This window comes from Lonchura striata, chromosome 36, assembly GCF_050655825.1.
Source record: "Lonchura striata isolate lonStrDom1 chromosome 36, ASM5065582v1, whole genome shotgun sequence".
Lineage (NCBI taxonomy): Eukaryota > Metazoa > Chordata > Aves > Passeriformes > Estrildidae > Lonchura > Lonchura striata.
In genome coordinates, this window is record NC_140738.1 from 7,830,935 (window position 1) to 7,852,725 (window position 21,791).

The window sequence follows — 21,791 nt, forward strand, 5'->3', positions numbered from 1 at the left end:
GCATTCCCTGGAAAAGCTGCAGCCCATGGCTTGGGCAGGTTCCCTCCTGGCTGGGAGATGGAAGAGCTGGCTGGAGGCTGGGCCCAGAGAGGGGTGGGGATGGTGCTGCACCCAGCTGGTGTCCAGTCCCTGGTGCTGTCCCCAGGGATCTGTGCTGGGCCCAGTCCTGTCTAACATCTTCGCTGATGATCTGGGGGAGGGGATCGAGCCCACCATCTCCAAATTTGCAGGTGACACCAAGCTGGGTGTGAGTGTGGATCTGCTGGAGGGCAGGACAAGAAGACACAGCCTCCAGCTGCACCAGGGGAGGTTTGGGCTGGACAAGAGGAAGAAGTTGTTCACAGAAAGGGTGAGTGGGCATTGGAATGGGCAGGCCAGGGGGGAGGTGGCAGAGTCACTGTCCCTCTCCAGTGGCACTCAGTGGCATGTCTGGGTGACAAGGTGGTATTAGGGCATTGGTTGGACTTGGTGATCCCGAAGATCTTTTCCAGCCTGATTCTGTCATTCTGTGATGATTGGGACACTCTGGGGCCATTGTGACCCTGCAGGGCCTCGTGGAACTAAGAGGACCATGGTGACACTGTGCAGCCCCATAGAACCAGGGCTCCATTGGGTGCTCTGGGGCCCAATGGAACCAGGGAGTCCCCATGACACTGGGTCCTGGTGGAACCACAGAGGCCATTGTGACACTGCGGGGCCTCGTGTGACCGAGGGGTTTCACCACTGTGACACTGCCAAACCAAGGAGAGCATTGGGAGAGTCCAGGGCCCAGTGGAACCAAGGGGCCCTTCTGACACTGCAGGGCCTCATGGAACCAAGGGGACACTGTGACACTGCAGGACCTTGTGTAACCAAGGGGCCACTGTGACACTCTGGGGCCTCCGGGAATCTGGAAGGCCGTTGTGACACTGTGTGGCCTCATGGAAACAAGGAGTCCATTGTGACACTGAGGGGACTTGTGGAAGCACAGAGAGCATTGTGACAGTGTGGGACCTCGTGTGACCATGGGGCCTTTGTGACACCCTGGGGCCCCATGGAACCAAGGGGCCACTGTGAAACTGCGGCACCAATGAGAACATTGTGACACTGTGAAGCCCCATGGAACCAAGGAGAACATTGTCACATTTTGGGGCCCCATGGAACCAAGGAGACCAGTGTGACAGTGCAGGGCCAGGTGTAACCAAAGGGACATTGTGACATTGAGGGGCACCTTGGAACCAAGGACATCTTTGCAGATGACACCAAGCTGGATGTGAATGTGGATCTGCTGGAGGGTAGGAGGGCTTTGCAGAGGGACCTGGACAGGCTGGATCTAGGGCCCAAATCCAAGAAGGTGAGGTTTAACAAGTCCAAGTGCCGGGTCCTGCACTTTGGCCGCAACAACCCCTGCAGTGCTACAGGCTGGGGACAGAGTATCTGGACAGCAGCCAGGCAGAAAGGGACCTGCAGGGACTGAGGGACAGCAGGCTGGACATGAGCCAGCAGTGTGCCCAGGTGGCCAAGAAGGCCAATGGCTCCTGGCCTGGATCAGGAATGGTGCGGCCAGCAGGAGCAGAGCTGCTGTGCCAGCACTGATCTGCTCCAGCTCTGCACAGAAACATTGCTGCTGCAGCTCCAGAGAAGTCAACAAAAGGACATCTCTGCAGAAAACTTTGCTGAGAGATTCTTTAGTTCCTTTAAAGCCACTGAGAGTGGTTTGAGAGCACAGCCCCTCATTGACTCAGTCTGTGGCCAAAGGGAAGGTGGAGAGAAACAAAATGAGAAATGGCACAAGGAATGATACTTCTTTGTGGACAATCTGAAAAAAATAAAACAATGAAAAAGAACCTCTGAAATGAAGCCAACAAGAATTATCAAAGATGACTTTTATTACAAATGGTTGGCAGAAATTGGCCTGTAGTTTAATGTCCCTAGAAGCATCCAGTCATCAGTTTCCTCATGGCAGCCTTGAGCTCCTGGTTCCTCAGGCTGTAGATGAGGGGGTTCAGGGCTGGAGGCACCACTGAGTACAGAACTGACACTGACAGATCCAGGGATGGGGAGGAGATGGAGGGAGGCTTCAGGTGAGCAAACATAATAGTGCTGATAAACAGAGAGACCACAGCCAGGTGAGGCAGGCAGGTGGAAAAGGCTTTGTGCTGTCCCTGCTCAGAGGGGATCCTCAGCACAGCCCTGAAGATCTGCACATAGGAGAAAACAATGAACACAAAACAACCAAATGATAAAAAAATAGAAAACACAAGAAGCCAAACTTCCCTGAGATAAGATTTGGAGCAGGAGAGCTTGAGGATCTGTGGGATTTCACAGAAGAACTGGCCCAGGGCATTGCCATGGCACAGGGGCAGGGAAAATGTATTGGCTGTGTGCAGCAGAGCATTTAGAAAGGCACTGGCCCAGGCAGCTGCTGCCATGTGGGCACAAGCTCTGCTGCCCAGGAGGGTCCCGTAGTGCAGGGGTTTGCAGATGGACACGTAGCGGTCGTAGCACATGATGGTCAGCAGGAAATACTCTGTTGAGATGAAAAAAACAAAAAAAAAGAGCTGTGCAGCACATCCTGTGTAGGAGATGGTGCTGGTGTCCCAGAGGGAATTGTGCATGGCTTTGGGGACAGTGGTGCAGATGGAGCCCAGGTCGCTGAGGGCCAGGTTGAGCAGGAAGAAGAACATGGGCGTGTGCAGGTGGTGGCCGCAGGCTACGGCGCTGATGATGAGGCCGTTGCCCAGGAGGGCAGCCAGGGAGATGCCCAGGAAGAGGCAGAAGTGCAGGAGCTGCAGCTGCCGCGTGTCTGCCAGTGCCAGCAGGAGGAAGTGGCTGATGGAGCTGCTGTTGGACATTTGCTGTGGCTGCACATGGGCACCTGTTCATGGAGAAAGGACAGTAAAAAGTTTGAGGAGATACCTGTTACCAAAATCAAAGCCATTCCCCATACCCCCTCTCCCAAAACACACACGGACATTGTCTCTAGTGTTTTTGAGGTTTGTGGTCTTGCTTATTAGCTCCCCCATATCTCTGCTTGTATATTAGAAACCCTCAGCATTTCTGTTGCCATCTGGGAGAACAGAGTCAGTTCACTGGTGCAAGATAATGAGTGGAGAGTCAGGGGAGATGGTCTGTTACTTCACTCTCCTTGGAGTTTCTCTGGGCTTTAGTATTTTTCAATTTGACGATGTTCACACTCCCAAGATCTCTTTAAAGAACACCAGGTACTGCTGAGAGCAGATGGATCCACCACAGCCCAGCTTCACTTTTGTAGCCAAGGACTCACCTTGCTCATTTCATCAACCCAGCAGCATTTTCAGTGTCACAACACCTCTGCCTTTTCCCATCAATCTTATAAATCAAAGATGCTCTAGGACAGGTTTGCACCCTGCATTGAAGCTTCCAGCTTGGACTGAAATCTCAGGGACACTTCCAAGTGTCCTTCTGATGGCACTGGATGAAGGGAGGTGCAGCTCCTTCCCTGGCTGCACTGCCAGCACTGCCCAGAGCCGGGCACTGGGGACAGCTGTGTCACCCTGAGCCAGCTGTGCCCCTGCCAGAGCCCCCAGTGCCAGGCAGCTGCTCCCAGCCCTGTGCTCTGCAGAGGGAACTGGGCCCGGGGCTGCAGAGCTGCCCCATGGCTCTGCTGCAGCTCTGCCTGCACAGGAGGGGCTGCAGGCCTTGGAGCCCCGGCCCTGAGGGCAGAGGCTTGGCTGGGGCACAGGAGGGAGGGGGCTTGTGCAGAGGGAGGGGCTGCACTGGAGGGGATCCTCTGGACATCTCTAAACTCTCCCTGCCTCAACATTTCTGGGTTTGGTTTTCTCTCCTTCCCTGATCTTCTCTCTGCTTCCTGGAGATTTTCCTCCTGCAGCTGTTTCCCTGTGCCTCATCTCTCCCTGCCAGCACTCCCAGACCCCAAATCTCTGTGCACTCTCCTTGGCCTGACAGAACCCTGCCTGTTTTCAGGGCACTGGCTGGGGGCAGGTTCTGTTTGCAGCTGGGAGAGAGGACAGCTCAGACTGAGCCTGATGGCTCCAGCAAAGGTGCTGCTGGTGCTGTCCATTGGCAGAGTGGCTGAAAGCACATTAGGGATCTCCTGTGAACCTATTGATCACTAAAAGTAACAGTTCAGATGTCTCAGGCACTTGTCAAAATTAAATATCAACCTTTAATATTTATCCCCCCTCCCCTGCCATTCTCCAACAGTAGGAAACTGAATATAAAGTCTTATGAAAATTTCCACATTTTTATCAAAATCCTTCACCTGTAAATATTCAGTGACTGATCAGAACCCCTCAGCATTTCAGAGCTTCATGAGCATTTCACCTCCCCTGCATCAGAAACACTCAGAGTTGTACTCACAGGCTCTGTGGGCATTGGCATGTTCCAGCTTTAGGAGATGTCTCCAGGAGCTGCAGCTGCATTGTCCTGCAGCCAGAGGTTCCTGTGCCAAGGGCTGGCAGTGATTCTGCCCCAGGCACTTCTCAGCCCCTTCCCAGCCCTGACTGATTGAAGCTCTCTGTGCCTCTGTGCTGTGCCCGGGCTGGCTGCAGGCAGTGCCCCAGCCCTGCTGGGCTGGCAGAAGAGCTGCTCAGCAAGAGAAATGTGCTTTTGAAGCTCTGCTTGGTTGCCAGGATCTCCCTCTGTGCCAGAAGCCCGGCCCAGCTCAGCAGCACAGACACAGCACAAGGACTTTAATGACCCTCTGGGGCTTTGTGCTCAGGCCCTGAACATCAGGCCCTGAGAGGGAGCTGCAGAAACCTCTCCAGAGCTCGAAGTCAGAATCCAACTCCAAAGTTTCCTGGACTTTTAATGGGTCCCACTGAGGGACACGACTCAGAAAGTGTCCCCAGGCCCCAGGCAGAGCAGAGAACTGGAGGCACTGATGCCAGGTGGGGACAAAGAGAAGCCAAGTCTTGGTGCCCTGGGGCACAGCAAGGTCTGTGCCACCAAGGGCTGTGAGGAGACACCTTGTCCTGAGGCCCTGGGGCCTCCTGGCACAGCCCCAGCCAGGCTGGGCACTGTCAGCCCCTGGTCCTGCCCTCAGCATCCCCCCCTAGCCCACATCCCAGTGGCCTCAAGGATCTGCTGGAAGGAGTCCCTGGGGAGCCTTGGTCAGGAATAGCCCTGGGGGCTCCTTCATGCTCCCAGGGACTGCAGGTTTTTCAATGGACTTTGGCTTTTGCTTTGGCCTTGGAGTCTCTGAGAGGTTTCCGCAATCATGGCCCCAATTATCTGCTTTAACAAGTCCCTTGAGAGCTTTGTACTCACAATCAGTTGGGCTCATTAATGCCTTGAGATACACAACTTTTTTCTGGTACTTTGGATTTTCCTTCCTACATTGAGTGTTTTTTGTGCCATTTTGAGTCTCTGAGAGGTTTTTTTGCAATCCTGGATTCCAATTATTTCCTCCAAGGAGGCCAAGAGGAGCCTGTGTTAGGGATGGACTTCATGGGGACCCATTAATTCTTTGTGACACTTTGGGGTTTTCTTCTGATTTTGACACTTGGATAGGTTTGTGCAATCTCCTCTCAGGCCCTGAGGTTCCAGGGCTCAGGTCCAAATGCAGAATGGGTCTCATTAGGATCAAGCAAGTCCTGACAAACCATGGCTCTGCCTTGATTTCCCTCTTGTCTGGGGCAGTTCATCAGGAAGTTTCTCTAGTGGTTTTGCTTTGCCAATTTGAGATTTCTCGGCCAATGCATTCATTAATTTGGTGGTTTCAGTGTTGTCTAATTACCAGTGCACTCACTAGAATATACTTACTCATTTCCTGCTGTGAGGTAGGATTAGGAGAAAGGCAAAGTGGGCTAAATATTTTAAAAGGGTATAAAGAAAAATTTATTAACAGCAACTAAAAGAGTGAGTGATGAGGATCAGAACAAAACTTTCAGAACACTTCCCCTCTCTATACAACCTGACAATGTAAAGCAACAAAACCTAAAATTTTCTGTCACTTTACCACCTCTACAATAGTCTGTCTTCAGTTCAGTTAAGGAGAGAAACTCCTCTTGTCAATGTTATGGAGGCTTATCCACAAGAAAACAGTTATCTCATGGCTTTTCATTTCCAGAAATAGCAGCTGCCTGGAATAATCTGCAATTGTGAAGTCCCTCCCATTTTTTCACAGTCATTCCCACAGCTGTGTTCATGAGCCTTGACAGCTTCTGGGGTATTGGTTTAAAGATGAGCTGTTTAAGAGCAAAGGTTCTCTTCATCTATTTCTGAAACCATCTTCATCTCTGGGAACAGAGATCTTCTTCTCTCCCTGAGGACACAGGGTCTCATCACTCTCCTCTTTCTCTGTTCAATTTTCTCATGGGATCACAGCTACTACAACATTTGCTTACTTTAGCATGGACGCCTTTGCTGAAACAAGTCATCTCCCCATACTTTTCAATGCCTTATAGGGAAAAAGAAAGTTTGAAGTATCAATGACATCCTTCTCCACAGCTTTAGCAGAGGATTTCAACCCCAGGATCAAGGCATTTCCTCATCCCTCCCACCTGGGACTCAACTTCCTCTTCCCTGCCCTCGGTGTGTTCATGTTGCTCCTCTGTGTGCCTGCCCTGTGTCCTTTTCTTTCACTGGAGGGAGGATGGCAGCACTGGCAGAGTCAATATCTCCTGGGGCTGCAGATGGTTCCGTGAGCCCGGCCGGGCTCAGTAGCCAATTTTAATTTTGGCCATGGTTCCTGGACATGAAGGCCAGTTCTTTTCCATAGGAATGAAGGGACAGAGCCCCAATGTTTTAGGGGCAGATGAGAGGTGACCACAAGAGGACAAGGCCAGCCAGAGATGGCAGGTTTTTGTCTGGGAGATACTCTTGCATATAGGGAATATTTTTGGGAGAGTACCGATTTTGGCAATGGGCATCTGAAAAGACAGACAGTTCTTTTCCATAGGAAGGAAAGCATGGAGCCCCAGTGCTCCAGGAGCTGATGAGAGGCAGCCCTTGATATCCCAAGGTCACCCAGACCTGTCAGGTGATCCCTGGCAGGCCAAGCCAGCCAGACCTGGTCCATGTTCCCTCGCTTCCATGGGGCCCCACAGTGTCCCAATGGTCCCTTGCTTCCAGGAGGCCCTGAGGTGTCACAATGCCCCCTTGGTGACACCAGGCCCTGAAGGGTCGGAATGGTCTCCATGGTTCCATCAGGCCCCACAGAGTCATAATGGTCTCTGGGTCCATGAAGCCCCGTGGTGTCACCATGGCCCCTTGGTTCCATGGGCTCCAGTGGTGCCACAATGATCCCCTTGGTTCCATGAGGTGCCCACAGTGTCACAGTGATCTCCATGGGAAGGAAAGAACTGAGCCCCAGTGTGGTGGGGGCAGCCACCAGAGGCCAAGGCCAGCCAGAGTTAATGGTACTGGCAGATTTTGGCTGGGAGTAACCCTTGGATGTAGGGAATTTTAGAGGTGGGATCCCAGTTTCAGATATGGACACCTAGAGAAGTACAGGTTTTTCCATAGGAAGGAAAGCACAGAGCCAAAGTGTTTCAAAGGCAGAAGAAGAAAGAGGTGGATCCTGGGAGGCTGAGACAGCCAGACCTGTTCTTCCTGGCAGCTTTTGTCATGGAGGAATCCTTGCATACATGGAATTTGGGAGGAGGAATCTCAATTTTGATCACAGACATCTTGAGAAGGACAATTCCTTTCACTGGAAGGAAAGCACCAAGCCCCAGTGTTTCAAAAGCAGATGAGAGGCAGCCTCCAAGACGCCAAGGGCAGCCAGACCTGTCTGACCTGGCAGCTTTCACTTGGGAGCAATCCTTGGATGCACAGAATTTTGGAGGAGGAATCCCAATTTTGGCCATGGTCCATGCAGGAGAAGGAGAGTTCTCTCCCATAGGAAGGAAAGCCCAGAGCCCCAGTGCCTCAGGGCAGGTGAGAAGCAGCCCTGGACATGCCAAGGTGGTCAGGTGGTCCCCAGGAGGCCCAGCCAGCCAGACCTGGTCCGTGTTCCCTTGGTTTGGTGGTGATGCCTTGAGAGGCTGCCTAGAACAGAGCTAGGCAGTGTTAAAGGAATAAAGCAGGTATTTATTAAAAGGTCTTCAAGGGATACACCTTGGGCAGTACAAGAGCCTGGCCCTGGCTCCATCCTAGATGGAGCCCAGGTCACGAGTTTTCACTGGGGCAAACAGGGGGATTTGGTCTGGCAGGATGTGTAAAACAATCTCCTGTAATATCTACTTGTTCTCACACAGAGCACTTGGCTACAGGGACACATTCCCATCGTTCCTGCCCAGGTTTCAGGATTCAAACACTGCTGTCCTTCCCAGGAGCTGTTCTTCAGCTGCCTCGGGAGGCCTTTTGGCCTCTGGACCCACACTCTGGCTCCATTATTAGCACTTCTGGATACAAACCCTTTATCTCCACCAACAGCAGTGATTTGAGGTGGATCTCCTTTTTTCCCATTTGTTTTAAACACTGACAATATCAATAATTGTGCTACCCTGACATGGGTTTGAATAATCCAATTTTGTTCACTATTGTTTAACTGAATTACTTCAATTTCCCGTTGATAATCTGCATCAGTTCCTCCTCCCATGACATGAGCACTTTGCAAGGCCAAGCTCCAGTGAGCAGTTACCAAATCAAAGTGTCCTGGAGGACTCTGGATTCCTGTTCCTGTATTGTTAACTCTCATTTGCTTCTGATTTATCCTAACTAATTCCAGTGGATGAAGGTCCAGCCCTGCAGCCTCTGGGCTGGCCCTGGCAGGGCCATCACACCCAGAACAATTTCCCAGGCAGTCCCAGTCTCACTGCCCAGGGCTGTATTTGCACATTGGGAGCAGCCGTGCACAGCCAGGGGGTTTCCATTTCCCCAGGGGCCATTGTTAAGGCCATGGAGCACACCTGGGAGATGGGTTCTCCATGGGGACAGGTTCCCAGCACTCATTCTTTCAACTGCTCTTTTAACAACCCCTTCTCTGCCTCCTCCTCCTCGTCCTCCTCTTTATCTTCCTCATTCTTGTTCCCATCCTCGTCCTCATTCTCGTCCTCATCCTCATCCTCGTCGTCGTCGTCGTCGTCGTCCTCCTCCTCCTCCTCCTCCTCCTCCTCCTCCTCCTCCTCCTCCTCCTTCTCCTCCTCCTCCTCCTCCTTGTCCTCCTTGTCATCCTAGTCCTCCCCCTCCTCCTCCTCCTCCTTGTCCTGCTCATCCTTATCCTCCTCCTCATCATCTTCCTCCACATCCTCATTCTCATCCTCTTCCTCCTCCTATTCCTCCTGCTCCTCCTCATCCTCCTCGTCTTCCTTGTCCTCCTCATCCTTGTCATTTTCCTCATCTTCATCCTCCTCCTCCTCCTCATCCTCCTCCTCCTTATCCTCCTCATCCTTATCCTCCTCCTCTTCCTCCTCATTCCCCTCCTTCTCCTCCTCCTCATCTTCCTCCTCCTTTTCCTCCTCGTCCTCCCCATCCTGCTCATCCTCATCCTCCCCATCCTTTTCCTTGTGGTCCTCCTCATCCTTGTCCTCCTCCTTTTCTTTATTCTCCTCTATGTCCTCCTCCTCCTCCTGTTCATTTTCCTTCTCCTCCTCATCCTCCTCAACCTCATCCTCCTTGTCCTCCTCATCTTCATCCTTTTCCTCATCCTCATCCTCCTCCTCCTCGTCCTGTCCTCCTCATCATTCTTGTCCTCTTCCTCCTTGTTCTCCTCCTCCTCCTCATCCTCCTCATCATCCTCCTTGTCCTCATTCTCTCTATTCCTCCTATTCCTCCTCCTCATCTTCCACCTCCTCTTCATCCTCCTCCGCCTCCTCCTCCTCCTCTTCCTTGTCCTACTCCTCCTCCTCATCCTCCTTGTCCTCATCCCCATCCTCCTCCTCCTCCTCTGTGTGTGGTTCTCAAGATTCAATGACTCTAGAATTCCAGGAACCTGGAACTCTGGGATTCCATGGCTCTGTGACCCCATGGATGGATTCAGGACTGTCTCCAAGGCCATGAGGGAACGTTGGTGCCAGCGGGAGGGGCTGCAGTGCAGGGGCACCAACAGCTGAGAGGCGACTGCAGCTGCTGCTGCTGCTGCTGCTGCTGCTGCTGCTGCTGCTGCTGCTGCTGCTGCTGTTGCTGCTTGTGGGGGTGCTGCTGGCAGGGGCAGGCCCTGGTGTGGCTGAGCATTGCCATCTCAGCCTGTGAGCTCCTGGGAGCTCAGGACAGAGCCAGGACTGACCCAGGTTGGCACTGCACTTGAGGACAGACACAGAGAATGGAAAGTGCCCATGGAGTGGTTCCGAGCAGGTCTGTGGGGAGGAGGAGGGAGGGAGGATGAATCACCTGCCCAAGGCTGCCAAGGGAAGGCTTTGGGAGGGAAAGGAAGCCTTGACCTGACACTAAGTCCTTCAAGGGCTCAGTTGCCCATGCTGGGCAGGATTTCATCGGGCTTTGTCTCAAGGCAGTGGCAGGGTCAGAAGTGGTGGGAGCAGCTGGAAAGCAGGGCCGTGTATTCCCTCCCCCCCAGCCCATTTGGGAACATCTGGGCAAGGTCTCCATTGTCTGCCTGCAGCCAGCTTGGGGGCCCTTCCTCTCCTCCTCCTGCTTGGGGGACTGGGCTTGGTTTCTTCTGCCATCTGCAACGCTGAGCTTCTCTCTCCTCAAACCCGGCTGCTCAGGTTTGTGTCCCTGTGTCTCGCACCTTCCTCCTCTTCCTCCTCACCACGTGCTCATGGAGCCTCTTTGGGCAGCTGGACTGGAACTGGCAGCAGCAGGCGAGCCCTGAGGAGCACCTCTGGCCTCCAGCCTTTCTGCAGGGCTGGCCAGAGCCTTCCTGCCAGGGGAGAGCCTCTTTCCTGTCTCTTCCCGAGGCAATATAGTCTGGATCTTGGCTCTGTCCTCCTTTCTTTCTCTTTCAGGGAAGGATCAGCCATGGCTGAAGGAATCTTCCATAGGTACCTGGTGCTGATGGCCATTGTCAGCATCAACCAGCCCCCTGGAAAGAATGGGATTTCTCCTGAGGACGACAAAGGAATTGTCCAGAGGATGAAGGAACGGGAAGTGATCCTTTGGCAGCACCAGCTGCACTTGGAGAAGGAAACTGCAGACCTGGAAACCAGACAGGAGTGTCTGGTATGGCCTCTGTGGGAACTGGAGGAAAGATCCATTGGCACACATGCACAGTGGTTTACTTGGCTGCCCCTGCCACTCTGGAGGCAGCGTAGCAATGGAGCCAGAGGGGAGCACAGAGAAGAAAAGACTGACCCGGGGCTCCTGGGGAAAGCCTGGAAAGGAGTGGCCTTCCTGACAAAGCCCTTTGTGCTGCTCAGGGCCATTTGCATCTCACTGGGCAGATCCTGAGGATATCTTCCAGCATTTATGGACAGACTTGTTGAATTACCTCTTAAATTAAGTAATTCCTGTAAAAAAACCTTGCTGCTTGAAATTCCTTAAGTTCCTTAAGTTAAGAATGTCCTTATTTCTGTGCAATTATTGTTAAATATACTGTATTGATTGCTGTAATCTCTTTATTGATTGTTAGAAATACTCTACATTGTTAGAAATACTTTGAATTGACTGTTAAAAATACTCCGTATTGATTGTTAGAAATAGTTTCTGTATTAATTATAAGAAATAATCTTTGTATTGATTGTTAGATATACCCTAAATTGTTAGAAATACTCTGTATTGATTGCTATAATATCTGTATTGATTGTTATACTCTGTATTGATTGTTAGAAATAGTTTCTGTATTGATTATTAAAAATACTCTCTGTATTCATTGTTACAAATACTATGCTTCCATTAATAAGATAGATTTAAGCAAAGGAATAAACTTTTCAGAGTTGTTTGTTTGCAACCAGATGACTTCCTGTTATCTTTTGCCTCTGGCATTCTCCTTGCACCCTGTGCTCCCCTTACAGGCTGAAATGCAAACACCACAGAAACAGAGACCCTGTGTGCAAAGCACAGCCAGGGGTGTGTGCTCCTCTGAAGGGACAGACATTTAGGGGAGGATGTTTCAGAAGGAGGCTGTGGACATTGTGGCTGGAAAGCAGGGAAGGAACAGTTTGGCAGGAGCTTTCCTTCAGCAGGAGGGGAGCACACAGAGGAGTTTGTGTCAAGTGGAGTCTGACACTGCCATCCAGTGCTGGCAAGAAGGGTGGAGCAGAGAAGCTGAGAAAAGGGCCTCAGCATGTTTAGTGATGATGTCTGGACTTCAGTAATGGGGACAAAGCCTTCTTAAACTGAACATTAATTCTCAAACCCATAGCATTTTGGGAAGGAATGTTACTTTCTTCACAGTATCAATATATTTTCCTACCCTCTTCAGGTAAGAAAGGATTTCAATCCTTGTCTGCATTAATGGATGCTGGAATTCCTAGTGCTTCCTTCAGACTTCCAGGGATTGGAGGATGCACTGCGGGCTGTGAGGAAGCTCTTCCCAGGCATGGCCGAGGTTGTACATCTGTTCAAACAAAGGGGAACTGGAGAGGGTTCTTTCAAAGCTTGACTCCTCCCTATTCCATCAGCAATAGTCTCACAGGATTTATGGGTCAGGAACATGTACAACACATGGCAGGGAAGCTGGGCAAGCAGTGAGTGCTGTACCAGCAGGGCCAGAACGGTGCAAGAGCCAGCGCCAAACAGGCTGAGGCAGCCAGGCCAATCCCATCTTTCCAGGGCTCTGGGCTGAACACACAGCTTCAATAACGTCAGGTGCGTTCCCCACAGAGCGCTCTGCATTGCTCTGGGTTAGCACTGCCAGCTTTCCTCTTTATTTCGTATCAGAAAGGGAAATTTTTCTCTTGTTTTGCCCATCTTACCTATGCAGATGTGATGGGAGGCCATCTCTCTGTTTGTGTAGGTGTTGAACCTGGGAAAGACAGTCTGTAGTGTCAGCTGGATACCTGAGGGCTGTCACATAAGCAGTAAGGGTGAACCATCAATTGAAATCATGATAAGGAATGTAGTATGTTCCAATCCTTAACATTAAAATTCAGCGCCACCTGTGGCTCCAGTGGGCTGTGGATCAGGCATGTGTCTTTACCAAAAATGTAATGGTTATTTTAATACTTTTCAATTGAAATTGGGTCCAAAAGCAGGAGGGTCTTTGTGCGAAATTAGTATCCAGCTTAATCATTGCAACTAATTATGAGTTTTATTGAATAAATGCACATGCACAAATGTGCCAGCAGTTAGTCTCTGATGAGTAGGTTTGAGGCCTTTTTTCATTTAGTCTGCAGTGTGAACTTCAGTGCCTGCAGACTTACATATTAAATTTCTCTCTTGGTCACCACTTGATGATTATCATCACTAGAATTAAATTCTTAGTGTAGTGAGGAGGTGGGAAATAGATAAGAAAGTCTGTTGGGATTGCATGGCCAGGTTTTGGTAGGTGAAGTAATGGTTTCTGTAAGAAGCTGTTGGAAGCTCCCCCATGCCCACAGAGCAAATGCCAGCCGGCTCCAGGAGAGGCCCACTGGCCTGGGCCGGGCCCGTCAGGGATGTGCTGATGCCTCTGTTATTGCTGTGAATATGTAAACTCACTGAAGAAGGGAAAAGCAATTGCAGCAAAGGAATTGTGTCCAGAAAGGAGTGAGGATGTGTGAGAGGAGCAGCCCTGCAGACAGCCAGGTCCCTGCAGGAGGGGCAGGAGGTGCTCCAGGCACGGGGATGCTGAGATCGCCCTGCAGCCCTGGGGCAGCCCTGGGGAGGCAGCTGAGCCCTGAGCACAGGGAGGGCACAGGGATGCTGAGATTGCCCTGCAGCCCTGCAGGAGCACATGCCCCAGCAGGAGGATGCCTGAGAGGAGGCTGTGAGCCCGTGGGAGGCCTGTGCTGGAACAGATTGCTGGCAGGGACCTGCAGACCTGTGGAGAGAGGAGCCCACCCCAGAGGAGGTTTCCTGGTTGGACGTGTGATCCTGGGAGGACCCGAGCTGGAGCAGGCTGTCCTTGAAGGACTGCGCTCTGTGGAAGAGTGATCCCCGTTGGAACAGTTTGGGAAGAACTTGTCAGGAAAATTAATCCACAAACACCAGAGGTTTATGTCATTGTCACATGCCCCAGCTGGGTAATAATTAGCATTGACCCCATGATTCACAGAAGGCTGATCAACCTCTTCATTATATTATATATAATTATTAAGAAACCCATTGCTTTTATACAGTTATAATACACCTGGACCTAATTGGTCCACTAATCCAAACACCACCACCATTCGCTAATTAAAAAAACACCCTTTGGCAAACAAATCTCCATAACACATTCCACATGTTCACAACAGCAGGTGCAGCAAGTGAAGATAAGAATTGTTTCTCATTCTTTTCTTTGATCTTCTCACAGCCTGCCCCCAGGACAATGCCTGGGAAAGTTGTTTCTCTCTGTGGCCAGAGAGCTGCTGCCATAGGTTTATGTCCTAAACAGAGACAGAGGAGTCCTTTTATTTTATTCAAATAAAGGGAGAGGCCATGGGGCATTCCCTTGAAGTCTTTCCAATTTTTGGAGGACGCAGTCTCCTTTTTATCCTAATTTCCCTTCTGTCTTTCCACACTGGATGAGGTACTTAAGTGGTACAGACTTCCTGATATGTCTGATACCAAAGATTCCCCTCTAATGTATGACACTCACTGTTAGATTTTAATTTTCATGGAATCTATGTTTTTTCCCCATCGTTTATTTAATCTTTCAATATCCAATTTCATTTATCAGTAAACCTACAGTTCGTTTCTTGTCTGAGATTGAGAGTCCAGATGTTTTCTATTGCCATCTGTGTAGCAGTTGCCTCTGGACTGTTTTCCTTATCTCCTCTGAATGGGCCCACCAATGTCTCCCCACATGGCTCAGAGATAACTCCCTCCAGAGCCATTTCTGTTTAACAGGGGATCAAGTGTTGAAGCATTTCTGAGACAGAGGTCATGATTTATGTTTGGAATGAAATTTTAGCTACTCCAGTCTGGGCCTCAGATTTGGGCCTTGTGAGGCCTTCCAGCCTCTGACGCAGTTAGAAATTAAGAGTTTCTGGCACAGTTAGAAATTGTATTAAGGTGTGATGGGGAGCACTGGGCTGTCTGGGTGTGAAGTAGTAGAGGTTTATAGTGTAAGTTTTCAGCCACTGTAGTAGATAGGGACAGGCAAACGGAAGATTTCGGGATGTGACGGAAAGAAAGACCCCTTCCCCCTCTCACCCTGCAACATGTTATCCATTACCCCAAAGAATGTAACCACACCTAACCCAGTAGTTTTCCACTCCTGACTAACCCTAGAGACCCTACCAACCCCCCCTGACGTAGCAGAGTCCCCCAAGACTATTTAAACCCATGAGATAAGATAATAAAGGCTTTCGACCGTCCACCACACTGGTGCCTGCGTGTGTCGTTGGCCCGAGTGGCCCAGGGGAGACTGGGCTGCCGTGCTGTTCCTTGCAACCAGGTCGCCTTGCCTTCCCCTGAAGGCAACATAACTGGTGCCGAAGCCCGGGAAAGATTAGCTCGGGTAGCGGGTGTCGCCTGGACAAGAGCAGCGGCCAGACCGGTGAGACCGTGTTCTCGGCGAGGGAGACGTCCCAGGACCCGCGATCATCATGGATGCCATCGCCAGGGTCGTAAGTGAGGTTCATAAGCAATGGGGAATTGAGTGTAAGCTCAAAGACTTTTATCTTGCTATAGCAAGGCTGCTTGAGCTTGGGGCAATTGAACGCCCTGTGGATGTTTTGCATCCGGAGATATGGGAAAAATGCACAGCCGCGCTGGCCGAGGACACGATATCCTCAGGCAGCGGCAAATGCCTTAAGGCGTGGGGAAAAGTAGAGAAAGCCCTGCGCAGAGCAATAGAAGAGCAGGAGACATGGAGCGCGGCGCGTACGTGTTTATTAGTTACACCCAAGCTAGGCGTAGGAGCGGCAACGCAAACAGCCCCTGAGGGTGACCTGCCCAGGAGCGGGGATCCGGGGGGGGCCGGCGCGTCGCCCCCCTCCCCGGGCCGGGGCCCGGGACCCCCCGCGGAAACCTCCCAAAAATCCGCGGCTTCCCCATCCGCCCCGCCACCGCCGGTCGGTGACCCGGTACCGGAGGTGCAGCAGCGCGCAGAGCTCTGTTGGCGGGGACTGGCGGGGGAAGCCAGAGGCGCGGGAGCCGCGGCTCGGGAGGGGATCCTACCCACGCCGCCTCCATGCGCCTTTGAAAATGGCGCCGGCAGCCAAGGGGAGGGGCGGGGCGCGGGCAGTCTCGGCGCGAAGAGCCCAGAGGCGCGGAGTTCTGCTAATGCGCGTGTGCGGGAGAAAGAGGAGGAGAGCGGCAGAGGGCTCGGAGCCGATCGGCAGCCGCACCTGACGCTGCCACCATATAAGGGAGAAACCCACCCCTGCAGGAGGCAGGGCGAGCCCGGGGGGCGGCAGCGGCGCCACCCCCGGGGGGAGGAGCGGGGTCGGAGCCGCACAAAACGGCACCGAGCCCCGGAAGTGCGCTGGCATTCGACTTCCGACTCTGAGTCCAGCAGCAGCTCCGGCAGCTCGGAGGAGCTGCCGGGAGCCGGCTGGGACTCTGAGACGAAGAGAATAGAGCCAATGCAATTTAAAACAAAACCAAGTAAAGCTTTAAGCCGCACCGAAAAGCAGCCACAATACGAACCAGCCCAGTTTACCGACTGGGGAGAAATAAAAATAGCCTGTGCTGAATAGTCCCCAGCGGCCGCCGTACAAGCCTTCCCAGTGAGGATCACCGGCCCGGAAGGGAACCAGCAGAGGGTATATGCCCCGGTAAACCCAAAAGATGTACAATCAATTGTCAAAGCCATTGCAGAAAAAGGAATCAATTCGGCCATGGTCTCTACACTAATTGATGGTCTTTTTAGTAATGACGACCTGCTTCCCTTTGATATCGAGCGAATAGGTCGCATGATACTTGATGGCGCGGGAATGATTGTATTTAGACAAGAATGGGAGGATAATTGTACAAAGCTATTAGCCCAAGCATCTGGCGCGAGGCAGCCACTACACAGATCGACTCTATCCAGGCTTATGGGAAAGCACGATGATATGATCACGCCTCAGCAACAAGCCACGCAGATGCGGGCTGAGGAGGTCAGGGCGACCACTCAGGCTGCTAGGGAGGCTATTCGTGCAGCCTCCCGGGTCGTAGCCAAGCCGTCGCCGTGGTCCACCGTGAGGCAGGCAGAGAGCGAAAGCTTCACGCAGTTTGTGGATCGCCTGCAGGCAGCGATAGACTCCTCTACCCTGCCGGCAGAGGCAAAGGACCCCGTGGTATCTGACTGCTTGCGCCAGCAGTGCAACTCTGTCACCAAAGATATCTTACGTTCCCTGCCAGCCGGAGCCAGCCTGGCTGACATGATCAGACATGTAGTGAGGGAAGAACACCTGACACCCATTCAGGCAGCCGTCCACACCCTGACCAGTGCCATGGCGTGTTTCAAGTGTGGTGAAGCAGGTCACATCGCGGTGAGCTGTCCCCAGCCGGCACGGCAGCCCGCCGCGGCACCTCCACCCCAAACACGCCAGAGAAGAGCCTGTTGGAGCTGCGGGAGGAAAGGACATCTAGCCAAGGAATGCAGGTCCCGGCCCCAGGGAAACGGGAGAGGGAGGGGGCGTGCGGGCTGCACCCAGCCTCCTCCCGCTGCAAATGCAAGGCAGCCCATCTATGCCAACCCCCAGTGGGACGGGGCGCCCTTATACCCCATACCCCCACAGGAAACAGCCAGCTTCGTACCCTCACCAGCGAATTTCGCAACACAGCCTGCGGTACCTTCGTACCCACTACCGCCGCAAGCAGCGCCCGTGCCGCAGGGTCAGCAGGGGACGCCCCAGAACGGGACCCCTGGGTGGCCCTGGCCATGAAAATAGGGAAAGAGCCACCGAAGGTGTGGGGGACGTGCCGCCTTTATGGCAGTCAGGACCACCATGTCATAGGGCTTCAGTTTTGGGTGGCAACCACAGGAGCCCGACAAATTCTTACAGTTCACCTGGGCACCCTTTGGCTGCGGAGATCACAATGCACAGCCTAGATATCGGGGATGTGTAAGTTATAACATGACCGTTCTACAGCCAGACCACCCTAGTTAGACCACAGGTAGAACGTGGACAGTGGTCCTCAGAGGACCGAGAAGGTGGGTGAATGTACGAATTATCAAACTCCAACCACCAGCACCTCGACCAGTAGGACCCAATAAAGTTATCAGGAATGTGCTCAAAGGGAAAAACACAACCCACCCCAAAACCTTGCCCCCAAAAGTCACCGACACCCCGGCTAGCCATGCAGATGTATTCCAGATAAGCCGCACAGCCGAGTCCGATCCAAACCCAATCTTTCGTATGCTAGAAGCTACCTTTCTAACCCTAAACGAAACCAAACCGAACCTGACTAACTCCTGTTGGCTTTGTTATGATGTTAAACCCCCTTTCTACGAAGGCATTGCTTTAGACACCCCCTTCAGTTACTCCACAGCCAGTGCCCCCCACCAGTGCAGATGGGACACTCCCCGCAGAGGAATCACCCTGAGTCAAATCACAGGACAAGGCAAATGTTTTGGTAATGCAACTTTAGCAAAGCAGAAAGGCAACTTCTGCACTAAAGTTGTCAAGCCCAACAGAAAGATCGGTAAGTGGGTGGTCCCATCCGCATCTGGGATGTGGGTTTGCCAGCGATCCGGAGTGAGTCCTTGTGTGTTCCTTGCCAAATTTAATGACTCTATTGACTTCTGTGTCCAAGTTCTGATTGTTCCTAGGGTCCTGTACCACTCAGATGAAGAAGTGTACCACCTTTTTGAAGAACCTGACAGACTCCACAAAAGAGAAATAATCACAGGTATAACTATCGCAATGCTGCTCGGCCTGGGAGCAGCTGGTACAGCCACAGGTGTCTCAGCCATCGCAACCCAACAGCACGGACTCTCTCAGCTGCAAATGACCATCGATGAAGACCTGCAGAGGATCGAGAAATCCATCTCCTATCTAGAAAAATCAGTCTCTTCGCTTTCAGAAGTAGTTTTACAGAATAGGCGAGGACTGGACCTCTTGTTCATGCAACAAGAAGGACTGTGTGCAGCTTTAAAAGAGGAATGCTGCTTTTATGCAGATCATACAGGAGTCGTTAAAGACTCTATGGCAGAACTCCGAGATAGACTGGCTCAAAGAAAGAGAGACAAGGAAACCCAGCAGAGCTGGTTCGAATCCTGGTTCAATCAATCACCTTGGCTCACCACTTTAATTTCTGCCCTGGTAGGTCCACTGGCAATACTGCTTTTAGCTGTTACCATAGGACCATGCCTGCTGAACAAGCTAGTCTCATTTGTTCAGGCCCGTCTAGAACGGGCAAACATTCTGTTTGTAGGCCAGCAACAAATGCTGTAAACCAAAAAGTGCGAACACAGTCAGTTGCAAAAGCCTTCGAAACTCACCTTGCGAGATTTACTCAGGTTTACCAAAAACCCTTTTTTCCTTACCAAGTTACAAGTTTGTACCTCACTCCAGTGCCTATATCTACGACTACCTCATGTTACTTATGAAAAGGAGGGGGGAGATGTAGTAGATAGGGACAGGCAAACGGAAGATTTCGGGATGTGACGGAAAGAAAGACCCCTTCCCCCTCTCACCCTGCAACATGTTATCCATTTACCCCAAAGAATGTAACCACACCTAACCCAGTAGTTTTCCACTCCTGACTAACCCTAGAGACCCTACCAACCCCCCCTGATGTAGCAGAGTCCCCCAAGACTATTTAAACCCATGAGATAAGATAATAAAGGCTTTCGACCGTCCACCACACTGGTGCCTGCGTGTGTCGTTGGCCCGAGTGGCCCAGGGGAGACTGGGCTGCCGTGCTGTTCCTTGCAACCAGGTCGCCTTGCCTTCCCCTGAAGGCAACAAGCCACCTTAAGACAAAGATAAACAACGTTAGCTTGCCAATCAGAGTGCCTTTGTAAATTGTAAACTATGTAGAAGTGTATAAAAACTGCCATCTTCTCTCAAATAAGCGGAGAACGTGGCATTAATAATATTGGTTGGTGGGCGTTCTGTCTGCCAGCTTTCCCGTTTTTTGATGTCCCTGGCTTTTATCAAGGACCCACCGTGTTACTCAGAATGACATCAGCCCATGGTGAGATGCTCCACCCAGGGGGAAGAGCTAAACATTCCGACCTAGATATATCCTGCGATTTCTAGACAGAGAGGCAGCCTTCCCACAGGTTTCCAAGAGGACACAGCTGGGGTTTTCCACTGGACCGACTACACCTTTTATACAGGACCACTGCTCTCACAGAAACCAGCTTTGGCTGCCTTCTGGCAGAGAAGCCCTTTTGGGGCACGGATTTCTGGAAATGGGCACCGGTGCAGCCAGGGCTCGGGGGAACTCTGCTTGGGCGGGGACTGTGCCTCACCTGCTGCTGTCAGCGCTGCCCGGGCCCCAGGGCTCAGAGCAGCATTCCTGCCCTGGCCCACACGTTCCCGGTCTGTGTCCCACGGCCGTGCTTAGGATGGCCACCATGTGGGACGTGTCCCGAGGAGGCCGTGCCAGCTTCTGTGGAGGCCCCGTGCCCTTCCTGCCGCGGCTGCATCGGCAGCTGCGGGGGCTCCTGCTGCTCTGAGCCCGCAGAGCAGGGCAGCGTTTGCTGATGGGCTGAGCCCTTCCTAAAGATCCTGTTGGGCTGTCTGACACACCTGGGGCAAGGCATTCCTTCCACCCTGGGCCACTCTGGGGGGCTGGGGGTGGCCCCAGGGCAGGTGGCAGTGCGTGCAAGGGCCCTTGGTGACACGGTGCAGCATGGTCACCGTGGAATGGAACGGGGCAGGGATTCCAAGGGCCCTTGGTGACACGGTGCAGCATGGTCACCGTGGAATGGAACGGGACAGGGGATCCAAGGGCCCTTTGTGACATGGTGCAGCATGGTCACCGTGGAATGGAACGGGACAGGGGATCCAAGGGCCCTTTGTGACACGCTGTGGCAGAGGTGTTGGCAGTGACATGGCCATGCCACAGTGCTCAGTGCACGCAATGGGACAGGACGGGAGAACGGTGCTGTGAGGAGCCCTCGCACAGCCACTCGTTCCTGGCTGACGCAGAGCTTTCCCAAGGTATTACTCCTGCAGGTGAGCTCGTGTCCAGACCAGAGCACTTGGTGACCCCTGGCCTTCCCGAGGCATCTCTTCTGCAGCTGCCCTCGAGAGCAGACTGTGGGGTTTGCTTAGCACCGTCCTTGACAGGAGTCTCCTGTCCTTGTGGCTGGAGCCCCCAGGACCAGAGTGCAGGACTTGCTGTCCTGTAGCCTTGCCAAGTCTTCACACTTGCAGGTGCCCTCAAGGCACGACTGCAGCACTTGCTGACTCGGACCTTTTCCGAGCCACCTTCTCCTACAAGTAGCCATGAATCCAGGCAGTGAAGATAGAGCTCAGACCTGCGAGCATCCCATCCCATCCCATCCCATCCCATCCCATCCCATCCCATCCCCTGGGGCCATGCCCATGGACAGGATGGAATAGGGGCTGGGCAGACACCCCACAGCCGTGCTCCATGCCCTGGGCCGTCGCGGGGCTGTCCCTGCCTGGGCAGCGCAGGGCTGGGCTGTGTTCTCCGGCCTCTCCCGCAGCCCCTCAGCTTGGGCTGCGCTCGCTCTTTGCCAGGTGCAGCCGTGCAGCGAACACGAGAGCAGGAACGCACCCGTGGCCGCTTCCGCAGAACAGCGCAGGTACCTGCAGCCATCCCCACCTGGGCTGGGCCTGCTGGCACTGCTCAGCCCAGCAGCACGCCTGCAGCACCCCATGGCTTCTTGCCCTTCTACAGCTCGTTTGCAAATTCATCAAGAGAATTCGGCAGGAAGAGACCAGCGCCATGGGCCCTGGGCTCAGAGCCTACTCAGAGCTCATCGGACA

General features: G+C 52.7%; 1 protein-coding gene across 1 annotated transcript; it reads right to left on the reverse strand.

Moving 5' to 3' along the window:
* Positions 1-1,482: 1,482 nt before the first annotated feature.
* LOC146764098 (olfactory receptor 14J1-like) lies at positions 1,483-3,497 on the reverse strand. Its single transcript, XM_085565606.1, has one exon. It carries the CDS (start codon positions 2,832-2,834, stop codon positions 1,911-1,913), a length of 924 nt encoding a protein of 307 aa, XP_085421732.1. The 5' UTR covers positions 2,835-3,497; the 3' UTR covers positions 1,483-1,910.
* Positions 3,498-21,791: the final 18,294 nt, after the last annotated feature.